Genomic DNA, 20,997 nt, shown 5'->3' with positions numbered 1-20,997 from the left:
ATCCTTAATTTGGGGATAACATAAATACCTCTCGTAAGGAGGAAGCTCGGTGCTTTACCTCTGATGAAGAGCTTGGCACAGGGCCTGGCATTTACTAAGTACCTACCAGCTGTTCACCAGAAGTTAGCAGGGGCTGTTCTGGGTGGAATGTGAGGATATTTTTATTTTATTGTTGAACTTCCCCCAGTTTTCCAAACTGCTGTTGTAATCAGAGGAAAGACTACCACTGAGGTTTGAAGCCTAGAGCCCGAGGGCGATGGGAGGAGGAGGGGATGGACCTCCCAAGATTTGTTCATTCATTCTGCTCAGGCTTTGGGAAGTGGGTTTGCATTGTGGTTTTTCCCAAAAGCTAACCAGCTCCAGATGCAACACTCCTCTTCCTGGGGTCGCTGGGCGGCCCCAAGGCTGGACAGGGGAGCGGGGGTTGGGAGGTGCCAGACCAGACAGGAGGGGAAAACACCTCCACCATGGCGATACAGGAGGGTCTCCGAAGGGATCACAGCCCACCAAGCAGCAGCTAAGGCCTCATCGCTAAGATCCAATGGCCTTTCTTCTTCACCAAAAGCCCCCTGCCCTGGGTCCCCAGGTCGGCCCAGCGCAAGCCTCACTGGTCCAGGTGGACAGTATCAGTTATTGGGCACTAAAAGCCAGGCCCTCTGTTCAAAACTCCACCTGCCACATAATTGTCACCAGTAAGCCTCAGAACAGTCCTGCAAGGTTGCCAACGCTAGTCTGATTTTACAAACGAGGACTCTGTGGCCCCACGTCGGATAAATGGCAGAGCTACGATTTGAAGGCAGCTCCGCCCTTGACCCCTGCCCCTTCAGCAGGCTCCCAAGGGGCCAGGAGCCGGTCAGGTTCTCTGCAGTGACTGGCCGCCCCACCTCTGAGGAGCCCAGGGGAATGGCTGTTAGGAATTACAAGGGTCCCTGTGAGAGCACAGAGTGGAAACGCCCATTGCATAGATGGGGGTATGGAGGCCCTGGGAGGGAAGGGATCGGTCCAGCTTTGTGCAGGGATAACAGAGCTGGGACAAGGATGGAGAGTATTCCAGTGCCCCCACGCCTTCCCCCACCAAAGCTCATGAAGGCCCAAACCACAGGCGACTGGGCGGCCGTGGAATCCCCGGCCTGGGCCACACCAGGCACGCAACAGACGCTGCCTCAACGGGGCTTGCGGTCTCCCCCGGCAGGGAGAGGGGCGGTGAACCACCTTCTAGGTGCCCATCGGTGGCTGTTCCACAAACTAGTCCACAGGGCCCAGCGGGACTCAGAGAGCTGAGGGAAGCCCCCCCCGCCCTCCCCCCACTACACAGAGACCTCCAAAGGCTACTTTCTGTTATAGATTTATTTGATATTTGAACCGAGTCTACAAGTTCAGACCCTCATGTAACGGATTGCTTCATGGTCGTCAAAGGCTAGTGTGCATTATTTCTGAGGATTACATCCGCCGATATGACGCAGGAAACACAAATGGACAGACAAATGGACGTAATCATTAAAGACAAGAGACGCTAAAACGTGCCTTAGTGTCCAAGTGATTGATCTAAGGGGGGGGACCCTTCTAACGCGGGGACCCCGGTGACTGATCTAAAGTGAGGTGGCTTCCAGCAACCAGGTGCTGAGGGGGCTGTGTGTGCCAGGCGCCCGGGACAGAAACTGGAACTAAGACCTGGGGAGCCCACCCTCCCAGCAGCGACCTCCCCACCCACGACCCCGCCTCCAAGTGTCTCTTCTTTAGGACCAGGTGGTGACAGGGCTGATGTCAGCAGCTGAAGCTAGTGGTGGCACTGGGCAAAGTCGTGACACGTGAGGTGGGAAAGCAGAGTCCGGGCGAGGTAGCTCCTCCTGGCTCTTTAACACTGAGACGAGGGACGGGACGATGGAGCACCGTTCATCCGGGGATTAGCCAACCCGAGTCTCCTCCCTTCTTGGCAGCTCTAGAACATTCCCTCTGGCCAACAGCCACAGAAATGAGTGCCTGCCAAGACACATGGAGGAGAAAGAAAACAAGACACCAAAAAACAAAACAAAACAAAACAAAATTCCCCGTCCTGGGAGAGGAGAGGAACAAACAGAACTCCTGGACCGAGGTCACGCCAGACTCGGAAGACATTCGGCAGCCTGCACCCGGGGGGGAGGAAATACAATTCTGTGTCTTGCTGCTCTGCTCTGAAGCTGCCATCCTGCCCTGAGACCCCAACTCACTGGCCTTCACTGTCTTTTTTTTTTTTTTTTTAGTTTTTTTCTTTTTAATACCCAAACCATCAATTTTCAAAGCTTTAAAAAAAAATTTTTTCTTTTTCTTTTTTTTTTTTTTTTACTTAAAAAAAAAAAAAAATCTAAAACTGTTGAGGCAAGCCCCAGGCCTGGCCTTTCTACCCGGCGGCCTACCGTCCCCTGGGCCATACCGCCAGAGCCCGTCCCCCGCACCAAGGGGGGGGGGGGGGCGGCGGCGACTATCCACGGCTGGTTCTCCCTGGACCACTCTGCTCAAGTCTGGGGGGGTACCGCCGGTGGCATCACCAAAAAAAAGAAAAAGGGACACGGCCCACCCTTCCTTCAACACCTCCCCCATCTGAGCTGGACTTTCTTGGGAATGTAGAAGTTATCCGGAGGGAGGGGTGGGAAGTGGCGAAAAATAAATACCAAGAGCTAAGTAGGTGTCCCTGGGCCTCTGGCGGCAGAGATGGCCTCCAGGGAAGAGGCCCTGATTGTCCAAATACTGCACTCTACGACTTAGGTCTCTGATCTCCCCGACAAGGCGCCCGCCCTGGGGGGCATGAGTCTCGAAGGAGAAAAGGGGCCAGCCCCTCAGGTACTGTCCTGTCGCCGCCGCAGCCCAGCCGACGTCCAGCCCCGGGCTCCTGGCCTGGCTGAGACCTGGCTGGTTGTCCCTGGGTGCCTGGGTCCCTGGGTCCCAGGGCTCCTCGGTGGCCCCGTGCTCAGCCGTCCGCCAGCACTCAGGCCTGCTCCTTGTCAGCCCTCCACAGCCGCTCCTTCACCTCGGGCGGCAACGTGTTGAACAGGTCCTCCTCCACCACCAGGCCGCTGCGCTTGAGCAGTGGGCACTCGCCCAGCTCCACGGGCAGACACTCCAGCCGGTTGCCCCGCAGCTCGATCTGGGTCAGGTTGGTCAGCTCGCCCACCCTGGAGGGCAGTGACTGCAGAACGTTGTTGCCCAGGTGCAGCGCCCGCAGCTTCCGGCACTGGAAGAGTTCCGGGGGCAGTGCCTCGATCTGCAGGGGAGGAGCAGAGGGCCCGAGTGAGGGGCACAGCACAGACCCGGGGCCTTGGCCGAGGCTTCTCCCCGCTCCCCCAGCACCAGTACTGTCCGGCCCGAAGCCCAGCTGACTCCCACCTGTACTTGAAGACTCATTCCGTACTCACCTGTTCCGGGAGGCCTTCCCCGGCCTCCCGGGGTACCTATGGCTCCCACGGCCCCCAGAAGCACCGATCCCTCCGTGGGGAAGCTGCTCGGCCACCGGTCACTCCTGGACCGTGGGCTCTGGGAGAGCAGGATGGGGGCCACCTGGGTCCCCGCTGTCTCCCCGCACCTGGTCCCCCCGCACATCACAGCAGCCAGACCAGCTACTCTACTAACCGCTCCACACCCCCTCCACTGTCCAGGCCTCACCTGTGGGTCTTGCCTGATTTAAGAACAATTTATGAGGGGTGCCTGGGTGACTCAGTCGGTTAAGCGTCCGACTTCAGCTCAGGTCATGATCTCACCGTTTGTGGGTTCGAGCCCCGCGTCGGGCTCTGTGCTGACAGCTCGGAGCCTGGAGCCTGCCTCGGATTCTGTGTCTCCCTCTCTGTGTCTCTCTACCCCTCCCCCGCTCAGCTGTCTATCTCCCTCTCAAAAATAAAGAAACATTAAAAAAAAAAAAAAAAAAAAAAAAAGAACCATTTAGGAAAGGGAGAAGCATGCCAAGAAAATTGTATGCCCTGAACTGTTGCTGAGAACTGGAGACAGTGTGCCAGTACGGGTGGGGACCCCAGCTGTGTCACTTCCCTGTCCTGGGCCTCAGTCTCCTCCTCAAGTCACACCCTGACCATGAGTGCCGGGAGCCCAGTATTGGCCATTCCCCTCCTATTTTGCAAAATCTGAATAATGGGCAATGCCCACATGCAACTTCCTACACACCAGGCTCGATCAGAGCACTGATACTTTTTTTTTTTTAATGTTTATTTGTTTTTGAGAGAGAGAGAGAGAGAGCGAGGGCCCAAGCAGGGGAGCGGCAGAGGGAGGAGGACAGAGGATCCAAATCAGGCTCCACATTGACAGCGGAGAGCCTGACGTGGGGCTCAAACCCATGACCCTCTGCTATCTGTCCACACCATCGGTGGAGCAAGGAACAAACAGCGGAGCCCACATGGGGACCTGCTGTGTCTCTAGGTGCATAGGGAAAGGCCACACAAATGCCACCTTCCTCCCTGCCCTTCTGTGAGGAATCAGCTATAAACACGGTTCTTACTGAACCTGTTTTTGCCAAAACAACCTCCTTCAGGTACGAGGGGCAGGAGGCACCCCACTCGATCCCGCGTGAGGACGACGGAAAGACTGTTCAGTGACCTCTCTGAGGCTGCTCTGTCCCCATCCCCATTGTCCTGCTGAGGCCTGGAGAGGCGAAATGCAACGTGTCCGAGACCACACAGCCAGAAAGGTCAGGAGAGGATGTGAGTAAGCCTAGCTTCCTCTGATCGGAGCCTGTGCTGTGCTCCCATTGTGCCAAATACGGCGCTCCCTGCCAGTGTAGCCCTGGGCAAGTCCCTTTCCCTCCCTGTGCGTCAGTTTCCCCATCTGTACGATGAAAGGGTAGGACTGGAAACGCATGTCGCCTTCCATGTTCTGTGTCTGAGGATGTTTTAAAAGAGACTCCTGCCCCGTTGTGCCCAGCGGTCAGGGATGGGGCCAAGGTGGCTTCCGGGTGAGCAGGACTGACGCTGAGGGACATGACGGTCAGAGGGATGATGGGAAGCGGGCTCTGGCAGGACTGGGGGGGGGCCTGAGCCCCCCCAGAGAGCCCGCTCTCCACCACAGTGGCCTCTTCTGACGACTCAATGGTCAGGGAAGCGTGAGAGGCCTGGCCCAGTGAGTGGCACAGCTGGGGTTCCCGTGCAGGACTGCCTCCCTAAAACACCGCGTCCCTGGAGCACCCCTGCCCCATCCAGTGAGCTCTCTCCACGTCCCACAGAAAAAAGGGAAGGTCCCTCCAGTGGCTCGGCGCCCCGCCACAGCCCCCCCTGTCCTTGGGCCTGTCCTTCTTCCCGAGGTGTCACTCAGCTGCTGAAGGGTCGAGGTCCTTTCCCATCACCCCGATCCTGCCCTCTCCTATGGCCCAGGGACCTCAGTGGCTCTACTATCAGCACTGAGGTGCCCTCGAGTCCCGCCAGTCTTTGAAAAAGAGCCCCTCCCAGAAGCCTCTGGGGTTGCTCCATGGCCCTCCAGCCCTCCCAGCAAACCATCTGGACAAACACTGTCTCTTGCTTCACTGTGATCCAGCTTCTGCCCCTGTCCACCCCTGAAACTATCCGGCCAGAGTCACCAACAGTCCCTCCTAATCCGTTGGACCTGAACCCATTCTTTCACCCCACTGTCCCGCGTGCCGTAAGCCCACACTCTCCTGCCTGGTCTCTTTCGCTTCCACCCCAAAGGCTTGGGCCAGACTCCTCTCTCGCTCCATCTTCTCCCCAGTGATCTCGACAAGGACCCGTCTTCACGCAGGAGCCTGGGTGGGCACAGGGCGGATTCCCTGGGCTTCAGGCTGACTCAACATGAACATCCCTTGGATGTCCCAGGGGCGCCAGACCCTCAACATGGGACATATGCTCTCCCCTCTGAAAACCAGTGACTCCCTCTACATCCCGTTTCAATGGCCCATCTTCCCAGGCAGCCAAGTGAGAAACCCAGAGTCACTCGGAGCTCTCCCCTTGTCCCGCATCCGATCCAGCCCCATCCTGCGGATTCTGCCGCCAATGTCCCTCCACCCGCAGCAGCCTCTGTCACCCCCCGCCCCCCCCCCCCCGCCGGTGGCTGCACCTGGGTTTTCAGCCAGCTCTTGACCTCGCTCATCTTGTCCCTCAAACCCACAGCCTCACACTGCAGCAAGATCAGTCTCTCCCAGTTGTAAGTTAGGTCGTTCTTTCATCCACTCAATCAACCAGTGTCTGGTAAACATTTCCTGTGTGCCAAGACCCACGTCACCAGACAAGGGGCACAGGGACGATCTGATGGAGACAAGGAAGACAAGGAAGAAGAACAGGACTCTCCTACCAATCCTGGCCTCAGGCTGCTCCTCCCCCATGGACAAAACCTACTGGACTCTCCCCTTTCCTCTTCATCTGGCGGACTCCTCCTCGTCCTCAGGGCCAGGTGAGATGTCCCTTCCTCCAGGAGGCCCTCCTGACCTAAATCTGGGCTGAGGCCGCTCCCGTGTGTGCCCAGGAGGCTCCAGATGGGCAGCCAGTGGGCCGTGTTCGTCCCTGTGTCCCCAGCACCTTGTCCCATGCTAGGAGTGCTTGAAAAGCATTTACCAAATCAATGAAAGAATGAATAAATGGATTTGTGGACAGATGAACACCAGTTTTCCGTGTCTATTCACACGAGTTTAAACCTGGGAAAAGAGCAGCTAAGGGCCTGAGCCAGGTCACACCCACCCCTCCCTGTCCACCTGCAGCCCCAGGGGCGGGGGGTGCTCACAAAGGAGGAGGAGAGGGGCTCCAGCTTGAAAGGATGGGCCTGACAAGGATCCTGCCCAAGTGAATTTTTTTACAGAGGCCTCTGGCATTCCAGGGGCGGAGACAGGATGTGATTAAACAGTGTGCTAAATAGGGCTGCAGAGGGTCTCCTTCCTCGGGACGGCAACAGTGTGCCTGTCTGCCTGTCGCCAGCTCCTTTCCTGAGGGGTGACCTCAGCCAACAGGCACGACCTAATAGGCCTGCTAGGGGTGAGCAGCGGGGGTTAGCGGATGGAACTTCGAGCCAGGCTGGACGTCTGCTGCACCCTCCATCAGGAAGGAGGGCCCAGCAAGCTGCCCCACGCCACCCCCCAGACAAAGGGTTGTGAGATGCCTTAGTGGACCCAATTCCAGGGGCAATCTGGCCCCCACACTGTGCTCTCGGGGAGCTGCTTGGTCCCCCTCCATGTATTAAAGGAAGTGTTGGGGTCTGTCTGGTGCTGCCCAAATGTGGCTTCTCCCCAGAGGCCCAATTTTCCTGATCAGTGGCCTGTCCCAGGCCATGGGGGCAGATTCTCCAGTGAGGCAACCTGGGACATGACCTTCGCCCTTGTACGCTCAGTCATGATTTGGGGGAGGAAGACAGGATTTGTCACCACCCCTGATCTATGGAAGCGTCAGGTTGGTTTGTACTGAGAGAGGCGGGACCCAGACCCTTCAATCTGAGTGACACTGGAGAAGGTGTGTCCTTTCCTGGGGCAGGGGCATTTCAGGGACTGCCTGAAATGAGAGAGCTCCTGCCGGGAGCTTCGTGCCCTGCAAAGGGTGGGCCGCTTTGTGCCCCTGGCCACAGGGCGGCACAGGGATGGTGTCCGAACCAGGTCTCCAGAGTTTGCACTCCTGGCCTGGGGCTCCCACCACCACCTGCCTCACTGCCAGTCAGCAGAGACCAGGAATGTGTCACCCTTCCTGCAGGTGTGCAGGAGGGGCGGGCAGGGGGAGGTCCTTCCAGTGGCTGTGGCTTTGCTTGCACTACAGAGACCTGACCACAGGGCCACAGGAGCACCCTGCCCTCAACTCTGCCCGCCTGCCTCTGAGAAGGGGCCCTTGGGTGGGGGGCTTCCCTGGGCAGGCGAGGGGCTAGCACACAGGGCTACCAACGATTTGTAGCCCTCCAGGGCATCGCCTCCCACACTGCTGGCCTGAAATGGTTTGTACAACTTCCTCTCCAAAAAGGCAGGTGGCGACAAGCCCGACTGTGCCCTCTCCCACCCCAAGACACAGAGGGGGAAGGGTGTGAGCAGCGCAAAGAGTTGCAGAAACCACCCGGTTTCGCCTCGCTGAGCACCAGCCACCCACGGTTTCTGTCTCCAGTGGATCCAGACTGGCCCCTCGACTCCAAATGCGATCCAGAGCCAGCTCCAGGCTGGGTCCTGCCTCCCACAATCCAGCCCTCGGACCTCCTGCCCCAGCACACCCCTGCCTATAAGGAACGTGCCCCGGGTCCCTTCAGGGACAGACGACACCCCCCCCCCCCCCTTACCACACCAGCCCTCCCAACAGAAGGACTCTGCAGCATCCTATGGCAAAGACAGGCTCCCAAGCCCAGGTCGGCAGGACTGGCCCGGGGCCCGGGAATCTGTATTCCCAACAAGCTCCTCCTGGGTGCTTCTGGGAACCACGGGGGCGGGGGAGGACCGCCAGCCCAGGAGCCTCAGGCCATCCCGACCACCCCGAGACCACGAGCCTCCTGAACACCTCCCCCTCCTCCGCCAAAGGCCTCCGCCGGGCCCCCCCGCGGAGCCACGGCCAAGCCACTCACCCGGTTGGCCGTGACCGCCAAGTTCTGGAGGTTCTGCAGGAGGCCGATATCGGCGGGGAGGAAGGTCAGGTTGTTGTGGCTGAGGTCCAGGTAGCGCAGCTTGCGGCAGTAGAAAAGCTGGGTGGGGATCTTCTCGATCTTGTTGCGGTTCAGATAGAGGCGCTCGAGGTTGGTGAGGTTGCCGATCTGGATGGGGATGTAGGCGATGTGGTTGTACCACAGCTTAAGGCAGGTGAGGCGGTGCAGGTGCTGGAAGCTGATGATCTCCTCGATGGTCTTGAGGTTGTTGTCCTTGAGGTCGATCTCCTGCAGGTTGTGGAGGCTGAAGATGGAGTGTGGGATCCGCTCCAGGTCGCAGCGGATCAGCTCCAGCTCGGTCAGGTTCACCATCTTCTTGAGGCTGTTGAGGACGATGAGCTTGGTGCCCTCGTTGTTGATGGACAGCTTCTGCAGGTGCACGCCCACGTCGGTGACCACCTGCGGCAGCTTGCTCAGGTTGCTCTTGAGCCGCAGCACCTTGAGGCGCTTGAGCTCGCGCAGCCCGTCGATGACGATGTAGCGGTTGTTCTCCGCGCTCAGGTTGCCCGTCAGGTGCAGCTCCTCCAGGGTCTTCAGGCTGTAGATCCACAGCGGGATCTCCTTGATGTCCGTGAACTTGATGTGCAGGGCCCGCAGGTTCTCGCGCAGGAAGGCCAGGGCGGGCGCCTCGATCTTGGCCGCCGTGTGGTACAGCCACAGCTCCTTGAGGCCCGTGAGCTGGGCGATGCTGGGCGGGATGGTCACGTCCGGGATCAGCTCCAGCTTCAGCACCTCCAGCTCCACCAGGTCGAACACGGTGTCGGGGATGCCGCTGAGCATGAACAGGTGCAGCTCCAGCTTGTCCTGCGCGTTCTTGGTGAGCCGCTGCCGCAGCTTGTCCAGCGTCCACTCGTTGTTGAGGTTCAGCTGCCGCAGCTTGTTCTCGCTCACCTCCGACAGGAAGACGGCGAAGCGCTTCGAGTAGAGCGGGTCGTACTGGTCGATGAGGTGGAGCATGAAGGCGAAGTCGTTCTTGACGTCGGGGATGTCGCTGTAGCTGCTCTCCTCGCGGATGGACTCGAACGAGTACTTCTTGAGGGAGCGCCGCAGCATCCACCACAGCGTGTACATGCAGATGAGGCCGTAGAAGATGACCAGGCTGATGTAGAAGGACGCCAGGATCTTGAAGAGCGTGGCCAGCGGGTGGGCACAGCGGTAGGTGCGGTAGCCCGTCAGGCTCTCGATGTCCACGGTGCAGTCCACGTCGAACTTGATGTTGTGCACGTAGTAGACGGTGTAGCAGATGATGAGGATGAACTTGACCACCTTGATGATGGTCTGCCGCATGTAGAGGCGGTACACGATGTCCCCCTCCTCCACGTGGGTGCGGAACTTCTTCACCTTCTCGAACAGCGCCTTGGCCTGCTCGCCCTCCTTCTTGTCCAGCACGCCCGTCTCCGAGCGGTCCACGATGCCCTGCTCGATCCGGGACTTGGTCCGCTGCAGCATGGGCACGGTGGCCTCCACGTCTTCGCTGACCGTCGACGACTTCTTGTCCATGGAGCCGTTCATCTTGCTGAAGGCCGGCTTGGGGTCGCTCTCTTCCACCACCGTCTCGGACAGGGCGCGCGTGGTCCAAGGCGAGTCGAAGCACTTGAGCAGGATAGACACGAAGTGCTCCAGCTTCGAGCTCGTGCGCGGAAACTTGAACCAGAAGTTGCTGCAGGCCAGGAAGATGAGCGTGTGCAGGAGCACCAGGTAGGGGAAGTACTTGGCGAACCAGTGCAGGCGGTTCTCGTAGCACACGGCGTCCACGTAGTTGTACTGGTGCCGGTCCAGGTCGTACTTGATGCCCGTGGGGCCTGCGCCGGGGGTCGGCAGGACCGTGGAGTTGGGGTAGGTGGGCTCTGGGCCGGGGGCTGCCCAGCCCCGGAATGAGTCGTTGCAGGAGTCCTTGGTGACCCACTTACAAGGCAGGCAGATCATCTTGTCCTGGGTGACCTGCAGTGTGCCCCCAAAGACCGCGATCATCAGCATGACAATGGAGATGTAGTCGGTGAACACGTCCCACCATGGCTTCAGGATCCGGTAGGCTGGCTGCGTGTCCGCAAAGTAGCGGAGCTCTGTCACTGGAATCATGGTTCAACCTGAAAGGGACCCACAGGAGGGGGTTACCACAGGGCGGCCCGGCTGTCTGGGACCCAGGAGACGGCGCACCCATCGTCCAACATTCCACCTTGAGTCGGGCTGGGAGTCACAGCCTTGCCACGCACAGGGTGGCCCACCGATCAGCCTCTGTCCAGAACTATGTGGCCACCAGGCGGCTGGGACACCAGCACAGGGGAAGGCAGGTGGCCCCCGGACTTAGCAGACGTGAAGACCAAGGACTGAGGTCGGGACCCACGCCGACATGTGGCTAAGGTGGCCTCGCCCTGCATTCCAGCAGGACCATTTGGGGAATTCCTGTCCCCGGGCTGCATCCTATTAACGATCACACTGACCAGAGGGGCTTGTTGAAAACTCCCAGTTCACTTGGAACCAGGGCCGTGATGCTGCCTGCCCCAGTGACCCGAAGAGGTTTCCTCCAAGTGTGAGAAATCCCAATGGAGAAGAGGGGGCTTGATGTGAACTCACTTTTTTCTTTTAAGTTTATTTATTTATTTTTGAGAGAGACAGAGACAGCGTGAGCAGGGGAGGGCCGGAGAGAAAGAGAGAGAGAATCCCAAGCAGGCTCTGCATTGTCAGCACAGAGCCCAGTGAAGGGCTCGAACTCACAGTGAGACCGTGACCTGAGCTGAAACCAAGGGTCGGACGCTTCACCGACTGAGCCACCAAGGTGCCCATGAACTCACTTTTGTAAGACAAATAGGGAAATTCAAAAAAGTTCTATGAGAATGCATGTAATTATGTCCCTACTGGATCCTGAAGGGAGTCTTTCTTACACACACACACACACACACACACACACACACACACACACAGAGTAGGGGGTGTGGCCAAGCAGAGAGAAGACAAGAAAACAAGATCGATCTCCGCCCCATGCTGGATGATATCACAATTATTATTATTATTATTATTATCATCATCATCTCTGGCCGTGTGCATCTACATGTGTGTGTATAAGGAAATTAAAAATAGCAGCATATTACCTCCCTGGAGAGTTCAATTCGGCAGGTCTCAGGTAGAGCTTACACTTGACTTTGGTGACGCTAACGATCGGCCAAGTTTGGGGAACACTGCGTAAGAAGCCACAGTCAGGAAATCCAGCCAGTGACATACAGGAGGAGTGCAACAAAATGAAGGTGCGAAAGGAATCCTGTGCTTGGGCTGTCTGCAATCACCCTGCCAAGACACACTGCCCTTACAACTACTGGTCTGCAAGACTGTAACGAAATTTTAAAAAGTACTCTATGTTCACCAGAGAACGCTTGGGGAAATATAAAAAAGCATAAACACAAAAAAAGAGATCCCTTGTAAGAACACTGCCAGGGTTACCCACTGTTAACTTCTCAACGCGTAATAACCTTCCAGTCCTTTCTGTGCATATTTTTTTTAATAAAATTGTGAATTTTATTTTACTCCCTATTTTCCAATGTAGAATCTAGATTTTTTTTTTTTAAGTTTACTTATTTTGAAAGAGAGAGAGAGGCAGAAAGAAAGGGAGAGGAAGAGAGAACCCCAAGCAGACTCCACGCTGTCAGCAAGGAGCCCAACGCGGGGCTCGATCTCATGCACCATGAGATCATGACCTGAGCCGAAGCATGACCTGAGCCGAAGTCTGGCATTCAACTGACTGAGCCACCCAGGTGCCCCTAGAATCTAGACTTTAAACCAAGGTTTAAGTACTTGTATTTTGACAGACTGGTCTGTTTCTCTTGGGAGAGGAACCAGGGTGCCCAGACTACGGGACTGCCCCCCTCATTCTGACTGTCGGTAATGTTAATAATGACCACGGTAATGAAACATTCATAAAACGGGCCTCCCTGCAAACGCCAAATGTGTTCCATCCTGTCTTTCCAGGGCACACCAGGATGGGTGGGAAGAAAGCAACCCAGGACTCTGAGAGGGAATCGGGGCACTCAGATGGACGTGTGCCAGGCACTGGGCTAGCCCATACCACGGAATCCCTTCGAAGCCCACGCGCAGGCCTGTCTTTGGCCTCGTTCCACAGACGGGGGAACTGAGCTCAGGGAAGTGAGGTCACCTGCCACGGATACTCTACGACTCAGGGCAGAACTGGGACTGAACCCAGGCCTGTCCCTCCGCCTCCCCACTTGGGTCGTCACCGCTGCATGGGCTTGCTGTCAGCGTGACCATGCCAAGAGGCCACACCCGGGAGTCCAGCTTCCCTGCCCCCCTGGGGTTCCCAGAACTCGGGTCACCACGGGGCCAGTAGACACCACCACCCTCCCTGGGCCACCAGCTCCAGCCCAGGGGTCAGCCCTCCTGGCGAGAAGGCCTGGGCCTCTAATGACTGGCTGGCTCCTTACACCGCCCACACTCCTGGGGAGGGGGCACCCCGGGGAGGGCTCGCTGAATCACGCAGCCAGCCTCCAGCTGAAAGAGACCCGGATACTCGTCCCTCCCTCGCCAGTTCCCCAAGCCCACATCCAGGCAGGCACCCAAAGGCTGGGGACGGGAAGGGAGGAGGGGCCGAGACCGAGCGCCCGAGGGCGTGCACCAGCCTGCCCGGAGATTCCAGAGAGAGCCGGCCACGGCAGGACGCCAGACGCTGGGGGCGGTGCAGTTTACGACCAGGCAGGATGTGGTTGCAAACTCACAGTTTTGGAGGGAGGTGGGTGTGCCAGCCTAGTGGGGACACCCGGTCTCACGGTGAGGAGTGGCCTCTGGGCCCTGCCGTCCTAGGGCTTTGCACATGTGGCTTCCTGACTTCTGAGGTGGGAACTGTGCACAGCTCCGTTTACAGGTGAGGGAACTGGAGGCCGACAGAGGGAGGAAACAGCCCAGGCCATTCCAGACCGGTATGTCTGGCTCTTAGCTTGCCCCCAACCCCAAACACCTGGTCTCAAGCACATCCTGAACTCGCTGCCATCCAGCCCTTGGCTCAGCCTTCTGGGGAGATAAAAGTGCCCAAGGTGTGTCCACGCCTCAGGGGCCTCTGTGTCCAGTGGGAGCTCATGGGCAGTGGTGGGAGAGACAGATGCCGCCTCCCTGCTGAGAAGAGCCTCGTGGAGTCTCAGGGAGCAGAGCCAGGGGCCCTGGCTGGGAGTTCGGTGCAGGCCCGGCCCCGTGGGGGTGACCCTCTAGCTGCACCCTATTTCTGCCTCACCTCTGCCACCAGCTCACTGTGGAACTCTGGACAAGGCACTGCCCCTCTCTGCTGGGGTTTTGGAAGAAATCTGGAAAGAAGGTGCAGGCACCAAACCCCAGGCTTTAGTCCCCAGGGATGCGAAGGAGGGGCTCCCGCCCCAGGGGTCCCCGACAACAAACAACTAGGTGGTAGGGGCAGCCCCCTCCCAAGCAGCTCTTGCTGAGGCTGAGCGGGGGGCAAGCCAGTGGCCAAGAAGGCTGAGCTGAGATCTGCCGGGCAAGGTCCTCGCTGGCTTTGGGCCTCAGGTTCTGCACAGACACCTCACAGGGCTGCTGGAAAGCGTCCACAGAATTTCACGCTTTTGCAGTGCTTAGTGCAGAGTGGGGCGGGCAGGGCAGGAGTCTTTGGCGCATAGTAGGTGCTCAATAAAATCAGTGGGTCTCAAGAGAGGGCCCGAGAGGACGGGGCAGGAGTGGGACGCAGGGAAGGGCAGGGCCCAGGCATGGCGGGGAGGGAGGGCAGCAGCGAGTTTCAGGTGGATGTGGGCAGGGCTGCACATCCTGACAGGGAGGAAGCGGAGGCTCCGCCCCACCCCGAGGGCCCCTGGGAAGGAGACAGAGCCCCTCACACCCCACCCCGCCCCAGGTAGGGATCTCCAGTGCAGGGACCCGCCCCACGAGCCAGTGACTCAAGAGCACTGAACATCCACAGGGGCAGCTCCTGTTCCCAGACTAAAGACTCAGGGCCAAGTCCAGGATGAGCACATTGTTCCAGCACCCATTTTTTTTTTCTTTTTTTTAAGTGAGCTCTACACCCAACGTGGGACTTAAACTCATGACCCTGAGATCAAGAGTCATGCTCTACCGACTGAGCCGGTCAGGCACCCCCCCCCCAACCACACCCATTTCTTTTTCTCCAAATTTCACTGTGGTAATATACACATAACATAGAACTTACTGTTTTAACCATTTTTACGTATGTCATTCAGTGGCATTAAATACACGGCCATTGTCATACAGCCACCACCAGCAGCATGGGTCTGCTCTGTCCCCATTAAACACCAACTCCCCACTGTCCCCTCCCCAGCCCCTGGCAATCGCCATTCTACTTTTCGTCTCTATAAAGTTGACTATCCCAGGTGCTCCATGAACGGAGACGTGCAAAACAAGATTCGTCTCTTTGTGTCTGCCGTATTCCATTTAATACAGGGCCCTCAAAGTTCATCCGGGTCTTAGCACGGGTCAGAATTCCTTTCCCTTTTAAGGCTGAATGATATTCCCCACAACCATTTTGCAGATAGGGAAACTGAGGCTCAGAGAGAGAAGCCACTGGCCCAACTTCACACTGGCTGTAAGTGACAGAGGCCACCTTCAGAGCCAGATCCACAGTGGAGCCCGGACCTGCAGCAGCTAGAGGGGGCCACCCGGGTGGAGCAGATCCCACCTGGAAGCAGACCCCTGTGCTCAGGAGGGCGCCACAGGGAAAGGGAGCAGGTTCAAGGCAGTGGGGATCTCATTTCCGGTTACAGAAAGCACTCCGCCCAGGACGGTTCCTGGAGGCAGTGTGTTCATCCCCTCCCTGCACTGAGCCCCTCCCCAGCTTGCATCGCCTCCGGGCAGGGGTCTGGAATAGCTCGTCTCCCCCATGGCCTGTTTCCCTGTCCCAAAGGGGGCAGGGACTCTGTCGTGGATATGCCCACATCTTGTAAAAGGTGGTCAAGGGACCGAGGGGCATGTGATCCCAGGCCTGTGCCTGCCTTGGGCACCTCCTTTCACACTGTCTGTGGCCCACCCTGAGGTCAGCCAGCAAGGCTTGGCTCTAGAGCTGCCGATGCCACCAAACACCCCCTTGTCCTGGCCACCCCTGCCTGCAGCCAGCAGGGAGGGAGCAGTGTGTCCAGGAGCCAGGACCCCTTCCCCTCGTGGCACGTTGGTTTCCCCAGCCATAAAATGGGGGGTGGGGCGGGGGACACAGATGCCCTGCCAAGCTCTCAGGACTATCAGAAGTCACTGAAATGAGTTTTCCCAAACTGCCCGTGTATGGCCCATCGGTCAGGTGGAGAGCAAGCCCCAAGCTACATGATGTGAGCTTAGAGCTGCAGGGATGGCCGGGCTAGTCTGGGCTCTGTCCTGAGTGGTGGAGTGACCCTGGACAGGCGCCTTCATGTCTCTGAGCCTCACTGCGCCCCCATCTGTGGGATACGGCTAAACCGGACATGGGCCTGGCCCCCCAGAGCAACCCCGACTTCAACAGACAGTCAGGGGTGGCTGCAAAGTGCACAGAACAGGAGCACAAAGGAAGGAAATGGAAGGAGGAAAACCACCCAGAGGGCTGGCAGATACCAGGCAAAGAGACACCGGTGGGTGGGGCCTGGCCCACAGTGGGCGGGTCTGGACCACTGTGGGCGGGGCCTGGCCCGCGTGGGCGGGAACGAGGATGCGACCTTTTCAATGGAACGAAGTAGCTGTGTATGTAATACCATTTTGGGAAAAAAGCAAGATCCAGAAAAATAAATAAATATAATCTCATTCTGATAAACCCTTGACCCACAGTCCCTGCACCGTGGGGAGGGGCTCCCTCTCCAAGAGGGAATAAGAAACAGAATGAAAGAAACTAATTTTTTACCAGCATGCATTATCTTTGTGATTGATAAAACAGTAGAGTTCAAAAGAAACAGAGCCTTAAAAAAAAGAAGAAGAAAAAGAAAATCAGTTCTCATGTGGGGATCAGGTGTACTTTTGAAGTTCTGGGAGGGCAGTTTGGGGAGGGCAGTGGGGAATTGGGTCAGATCAGGTCAGGTCTTTGCCCCAGGAGATGGAGAATTTGGAAAGGATCCTGAATAGAGGACAAAGATGAACGGGTTGAACTCAGGGAACTGAGAAAAGACAAAAAGGCAATGTGCCTTGCTGTCCTCTGAGCTCTGGGCTGACTACTTCTTTTCCAGAATGGACGCCTCACTCTGAGCTACAGACTGTGCCCTCCTAGAAGTCAGGGGTTAACATCCACCAGTGAAGTGGGAGGCCAATGGCTGCACCCAAGTAAAGCTTCGGAGGCAGTGGGCAAGAGGCCACCCAGGGGCCGGGGGCCAGGGAGGCTAGGAGTCCTGCAGGACAGAGGCCACCCCAGACTCATCCGGGGCCCTTGTGCAGAGCCCAGAATACAGCAGTGGAGACAAGACCTGCCGATCTGGGTGGAGCTCAGGAAGGAGGCCGTAGGAGGAAGGATGGCAGTTGTCTGTGAAAGAGCAGGACAAAAGTCAGTTACAGGAATGTTCATCAGAGTACTATTTATGCCCTGGGAAAATTGGAAACAACCCAGATGCCCATTACTGGGTGACTGGTTGAAGACTCATTAAATGATCAGATGATAAAACACTATGAAAGAATGAAAACTTGTTAGAGCAAGACACCCAATGACTTGATAAGAGGAAAAACGTCAGAAGTATGCCACCTGCAAAGAGTAGGTAATAAAACTGTGGTGGAGTAATTCTTGCGTTACGAGTTTTATGTATACAAATAAAACTTAACACACACATTTGAACCACATTGGCAGTGACATCAGACTGCTGTTTATAATCTTTTTTCACTCCAAACTTACCTCTATCTTCTATTACGCTAGTCAGGTAATGAAGTTTGGTTCTTTTGTGTGTGTGTGTTTTTTTAAGTTTATTTTTTTCAGTAATCTCTGCACTCAACATGGGGTTCGAACTCATGACCCCGAGATCAAGAGTCACATGCTCTTCTGACCGAGCCAGCCAGGAGCCCCGAAAAGATTTTTTTTTTTTGAATCACAATTCCAAGGGCATCTTTTGGGATGAGCACTGGGTGTTGTATGGAAACCAATTTGACAATAAATTTCATATATTTAAAAAAATAAATAAATAAAAGATCAACACTTCAATTTTAAAAAATAGCCATAAAAATAAAATTTGGGTAAAAAAATTAAAATAAAATAAAATAAAATAAAATAAAACAAAATAAAGTAAAATAAAATAAAATCACAATTCCAAGGGATCAAGCATAGCTAAGACAATTTGGAAGAACAAGGTGAGAGGAGACTGACCACAAAGATACAGGAATTCAGCCAATGTGGTATTGTGATGTAGGGATAGATGGATGGGTCAAAGGAACAGAAGGGCGAGCCTAGAAACAGACCCTGAAATGTCTGGAAACAGACATGAAGAGTGTTAGCATAGCCTCATCTACTTCCTTAATATGAAAATAAATTCCAATGAACCAAAGACCTAAGACAAAAGCTCCAAGGAGGCCAACATGGGCAGGGCTCGATCCCACAACCCTGGGATAATGACCCAAGCCGAAATCAAGAACCAGACCCTCAACAAACTGAGCCACTCAGGTGCCCCAAAAGTTGAAAGTGTTTAAAAAAAGGGGCACCTGGGTGGCCCAGTTGGTTAAGCCTCCAACTCTTGGTTTCAGCTCAGGTCATGATCTGGTGGTTCGCGAGTTGGAGCTGTGCATCAGACTGCACTGACAGCCCAAAGCCTGCTTGGGATTCTCTGTCCCTCTCTCTCTCTCTGCCCTTCCTGTGCTCTCTCAAAATAAATAAACTTTAAAATTTTTTTACGTTTATTTATTATTGAGAAACAGACAGAGCATGAGCATGGGAGGGACAGAGAGGAGGGGAGACACAGAATCCGAAGCAGGCTCCAGGCTCTGAGCTGTCAGCACAGAGCCTGACGCGGGGGCTTGAACTCCAGAATGGTGAGATCGTGACCTGAGCTGAAGTCAGACGCTCAACCGACTAGACCACCCAGGCACCCCAAAATAAATAAATAAACTTTAAAAAAAAGAAGAAAGAAAGATCTAAGAGATCAACTTAGGATGAGAAAGGATTTCCTATCACAAAGAGTACAAATCCTTACAGGAAGAGATTGATATTGTGATCACATTAAGTTCAAATAGGGGCGCCTGGGGGCGCCTGGGGGGCTCAGTTGGTTGAGCGTCCAACTTCGGCTCAGGTCATGGTCTTGCAGTCTGTGGGTTCGAGCCCCGCATCGGGCTCTGTGCTGACAGCTGGGAGCCTGGAGCCTGTTTCGGATTCTGTCTCCCTCTCTCTGCCCCTCTCCCACTCATGCTGTCTCTCTCTGTCAAAAGTAAATAAACATGGGGCGCCTGGGTGGCGCAGTCGGTTAAGCGTCCGACTTCAGCCAGGTCACGATCTTGCGGTCCGCGAGTTGGAGCCCCGCGTCAGGCTCTGGGCTGATGGCTCAGAGCCTGGAGCCTGTTTCCGATTCTGTGTCTCCCTCTCTCTCTGCCCCTCCCCCGTTCATGCTCTGTCTCTCTCTGTCCCAAAAATAAATAAACGTTGAAAAAAAAATTAAAAAAAGTAAAAAAAGTAAATAAACATAAAAAAATTAAAAAAAAAAATAGGGGCACCTGGGTGGCTCAGTCGGTTAAGCGTCCGACATTGGTTCAGGTCACAACCTCACGGTTCGTGAGTTCGAGCTCCGCATTGGGCTCTGTGCTGATAGCTCAGAGCCTGGAGCCTGCTTCGGATTCTGTGTCTCCCTCTCTCTCTTTTCCTACCCCGATCGCACTCTGTCTCTCTCTCTCTCTCTCTCTCTCTCTCTCTCTCTCTCTCTCTCAAAAATAAATAAAGATTAAATAAAATAAAATATATGCATATCAAAGAACATAATAAAAAACAAGTAAAAAGAACGCGCAGATTTGGAAGAGATATTTACAATGTGTGTAACTACCAAAGGATGACTATCCAGGGCAAATACAGAACTCTTACAAACACAAGAAAGAGACAATCCAAAAGAAAAAAAAAAAAAAAAAAAAAAAAACGGCAAAATACACGAACAGACAATTTACAAGAACAGAATGCAAATGGAATTTAACGCACGAAATTAATTCCTAACCTCGTTACCAATCAGGGAATGCAAATCAGATGCCACTTCATTCCCCTGCAACTGGCAAAAATGCTGAATTCCTAGACGAGGAGTTAGGATGCACATATCCTACAATCCAGAGACTTCTCTCCTAGTTACAGACCTCAGGGAGTTGTTTTACACACATGAGAAGTCACGGACGAGAATGCTCTCTAAAGAGTTGCTCCTAACAGCCCCAAATCAGCAGCAACCCATCCATCAACGGGAGAAAGGATAAATCGTTACCGTCGTACAACAGAATGCTAAAGCAATGAGTTAATGATCTATGCCTACATGTACTAACAAGAACGGACCTCAGAAAAAATGCTGAGCCAAAAAACAAGCTACAGAATAATATGTTATGTGTCATGCAAGGTTTTCTGTAATGTAACATATCCATGTGTAGTAAAGCTATAAAGACATGCATGGAGAGCCCGCAAATCAAGACAATTTCATCCAGAGAGGTGAAGCAAAAGGGCTCGGGGAAGAGGCTTCGCTTATGTCTTAAATAATTTGAGACAGGGACAATCTAGCGGATATAATTACTGTAAAAATTAAGGACCGACAGAGCTGAGTCCTGGATACAATGATATTTGTTCTGGTTTTATACTTTTCCGTGTGCTTAAATTATTTCATACAAAATTTTCCAAAATCATCCTCCGTTTCTACCCCCTCTGGCGGGTCCTCTCTCTGGTCCTCACACCTGCCAGGCTCAGCTGGACGCGGCCACTCTGGACCTACTGCTGGGGCAGCAAATTCAAATCCTCCTTCCAACTGGCCTGCTCCTCACCTGTGGTCTCTGAGGATCCTAGAGAACACGATACCACCCCTGCCTGGTCCTGCCCTGTGCCCAGCGAGCTGCCGAAGCGGGTAGGATGCAGTCAGACCCTTTCCACATCACAGCAGACGCAGGCGGAGAGAAGTGGGAAGGTTCCTGTGGCAAGGCCGGAATATCCCTGTCCCTGGAGAGTCCCTATCTTCCCCCTTGGTGGCAGGCAGATCGCGGAGGGCACAGAGAGCAACAGCTTTGGATCTGGGAAGACACAGGTTCAAAAGCAGCTCTCCTCTGAAATCATTCCATGACCCTGGGAAAATTATTAGCTCAAGCCTCTGTTTTAATAGTTTTAAAATAAGAATAGGGGTGCCTGGGTGGCTCAGTCGGTTAAGCTTAAGCATCGGACTTCAGCTCAGGTCATGATCTTGGGGTTTGTGAGTCTGGGCCCTGAGTCCTGCATCAGGCTCTGCACTGACAGTGAGGAGCCTGCTTTGGACTCTCTGTCTCTCTCTGTCTCTGCCCCTGCCCGACTCATGC

At 55.2% G+C, this 20,997-nt stretch overlaps 1 protein-coding gene across 4 annotated transcripts in view; it reads right to left on the bottom strand.

The window, feature by feature from the left end:
• Positions 1 to 1,329: 1,329 nt before the first annotated feature.
• LRRC8A (leucine rich repeat containing 8 VRAC subunit A) overlaps positions 1,330 to 20,997 on the bottom strand; it is a 30,115-nt gene continuing 10,447 nt past the window's right edge. For 3 of the 4 annotated variants that reach the window (XM_043566125.1, XM_043566127.1, XM_043566126.1), the window contains 2 exons: positions 8,503 to 10,667; positions 1,330 to 3,238 (listed from right to left, as the gene is read on the bottom strand). In XM_043566125.1, the coding sequence (XP_043422060.1) occupies positions 2,963 to 3,238; positions 8,503 to 10,659 (2,433 nt within the window). In that variant the 5' untranslated portion in view covers positions 10,660 to 10,667 and the 3' untranslated portion in view covers positions 1,330 to 2,962. Of the gene's footprint in view, positions 3,239 to 8,502; positions 10,668 to 11,669; positions 11,863 to 20,997 lie in introns of all 4 variants that reach the window. The other variant, XM_043566128.1, reaches the window with a different exon arrangement.

The sequence above is a fragment of the Prionailurus bengalensis genome, chromosome D4, assembly GCF_016509475.1.
Source record: "Prionailurus bengalensis isolate Pbe53 chromosome D4, Fcat_Pben_1.1_paternal_pri, whole genome shotgun sequence".
NCBI lineage: Eukaryota > Metazoa > Chordata > Mammalia > Carnivora > Felidae > Prionailurus > Prionailurus bengalensis.
This window is presented reverse-complemented; position numbering and strand designations above follow the sequence as displayed.